Source organism: Pyxicephalus adspersus, chromosome 7, assembly GCF_032062135.1.
Source record: "Pyxicephalus adspersus chromosome 7, UCB_Pads_2.0, whole genome shotgun sequence".
In the NCBI taxonomy this organism is placed as follows: Eukaryota; Metazoa; Chordata; class Amphibia; order Anura; family Pyxicephalidae; genus Pyxicephalus; species Pyxicephalus adspersus.
The window spans coordinates 59,716,920-59,719,574 of NC_092864.1; the positions used below are offsets into that span (position 1 = coordinate 59,716,920).

General features: G+C 34.0%; 1 protein-coding gene across 1 annotated transcript in view; it reads left to right on the forward strand.

The window, feature by feature from the left end:
- Positions 1–927: 927 nt before the first annotated feature.
- The window catches only part of PTH2R (parathyroid hormone 2 receptor), a 115,917-nt gene continuing 114,189 nt past the window's right edge, over positions 928–2,655 (forward strand). The window contains exon 1 of the mRNA XM_072416824.1: positions 928–1,165. Within this exon, the coding sequence (XP_072272925.1) occupies positions 1,094–1,165 (72 nt within the window). The 5' untranslated portion in view covers positions 928–1,093. The remainder of the gene's footprint in view (positions 1,166–2,655) is intronic.

Consider the following 2,655-nt stretch of genomic DNA (forward strand, 5'->3'; position numbering starts at 1 on the left):
TTAAGGTTATACAAGGTCAGCTTATTAAACCTTAAAGATAAAACAGTTATAGTAAATGTCAGCAATGCTTCAATAAATGCTATTGATATTGATAGTGATATATTGGTGGGGAATATTTTTCTGTATGGGAAACTTATTGAATTTTAAATTTCTTTGCAGGACAGTTAGTGACATGACTATGGACTTTGTAAAACGATGCATAACGTCAGAGCTATTTAAGTACAAGTTACTATTTATAAAAAACTGTATAACCCTTCTGTGTTTATAAGTTTTTATCTCGGTGTACAAGCTTCAAAGCAGGATCCCAAAAACTGATTAATTGGCTTCTTTTGGCACTGTTATATGAGCTGTGAATTGTATGGAGTATGAATGTGGTTCTGTAAAGCGCATACGTGTATAGGTGTATCCATACCTATATACTGCATCCGCTGTATTTTACATAAGCATGTTTTACCACCACCACACTGAAGTTCATTCATTAAATGATGCTTCAAAAGGTTATACCTACTGTACTTGATATTAGCATTCAGCTCCCAGGGACATGTTTCCTTTAGAGGGGCATCACACACTATAGCTTTATAGTGATCAGAGCACAGGGATAATATGAATCATCAGGCAGGCTGTCTTTTGCTCTGATAACAGAGGAGATTCTACTGCAGTGGTTGCTCTCCACTTGTGTGTGGTGAAGGAAAACAGCTGAAATTACATAGCATTTGCTAAGCTGCTTGCACAGGAATAGCTGCACTACAAAGGGGATGCTCTTCTCACTTACTCAACCTTTTTCTTTCTGCTGGTGCACTAGCTGGAACAGATGAGCTACAACATGCCAGGGGATGTAAAGGAAACCATTGCCAACAGCAAAGAGGAGGGCAATATGACTCTGCTACCACATGGTTTTATCCAACCCAGATAAAGTTGCAAGACAACCTCCTCTAAAAGATTGTGATTTAGAATAATTTTGGACTTGTATGGGTCTGCTAAGAAAGCTGAAAAAATCCTGGACTTGGGATGTTACATCTTTAAATACCCTGAAAGTTATTCTTCTGGGATAAAACAATTTCTTTTTAAGAGACTTGTTTTAAAACAATTGCAGATGGCAAATTACTGGTTTCAGTATACCTTGGTAATAATGGCATCCTTAATTGAATTTCTCGTGAAAGCTCAGGTAAGAATGTTTAAAACTGTCATTTTACAATTGTTTATATTTGTTCTGTTATTATTATTATTTTTGTATTCTCCTTTTAATTCTTATGATATATTTTTTTTTTATTCTACCACCATTACCCTTTAACAAATATAAAATTATTATTATTTTTAAAATGTTAATATTTCAATAAAATGCAGTTTTATCTTCAGTTACATGTACTGTAATTTATATTCATGAATATGTAAATATTTTAAAATATATACATATTCTAGAAATTCTTGTTGGTAGTTTCTGTGATCTGAGTGATCCAAGGTTGCTTTTGAATAAGTGATGAAAAGTAGTAAAATTTCAATTTCATGTCATTGAAAAACCCAAAATGTTATTCTTTTGAAATGCTCAAGGGGGAGACAATTTACAGAAATTGGAATACTGCTGTACTGTATACACTTCATTCATTTTCAAAAGGGGTTTGCTTAGCTGTAACAAGGATGCATTAACTGTAGAGTCAGTGTACACATTAACCGTTTTATTTTCAATTTTATGCATCACAGCCCTTGAAATTGCAAATTATATATGACGGGTAAGGGGGACAGCATCTTGTAGGTAAAATAGCGCTGTAAGGATGTTACAAATATAAATATCACAATTTAAATTATTCAGTCCAACTGTTTCTTAGAGATTAATAAAGAATATTTATTTCATTTGAGAGCTCTAGTGATTCCTTTTGTTACAAACAGTTTTATAATCAGCTTTCAAAATTAGAACAATATTACCAATATCTATGCAAATTACTAATATACTAAAGTTAGGATCTCACTGCAGTATTCACTTTTCTTGGCTGACAGAATAATGCTTGCTTGTACTGCCATCCACCTGTGTATTCATATTCACATGGGCAAACATGCCAATGATTTATAAATGATCTCCAGAATGTATCTTACTATCAATCAAAACAGACAATTGTATATTAATTTATTCTGGAAAATCTTGGGTTGCAGCACACTTTAATAGAAAGTTTCATTTAAAAGTATGCAGCATACACTGAAGCATTGCAACGGTTTCAAGATGCCCATGCTCTTTTCCATTCTCCAGATAAATTCCCCTAACCTGCTGTTCTTGTGACAACTGTAACATTTTAAAAATGTTAGCTTGGTGACAATGGTCAAAAGGATAAATACAGAAGGCGAATCTCTCCTGGGGGAGAATTAAAATTGTACAGAGATTCTAAAACCGTACTATCCCAAACTATCCTGGCACAAATGAATTGCTGAAAGTTCATTCAGTAAAGTTCAGTAAATTTAAAAAGGTGCAAAACAATAATTGTTTGCTAATCTGTTTTAAAAATGGTATGCCTGTAGAGGTCTTTTCAGTAACAGCACTGCTTGATTTGAGCTGACAACACTAAGCCTCTGTCTTGTGAATAGCAGTAACGTTGTCAGCCTGCTGCCTATTCTTCTTTTAGATGACTGCTGGGTTGCCTATCAGGTCTGCTTATGATTCCTGTGTTT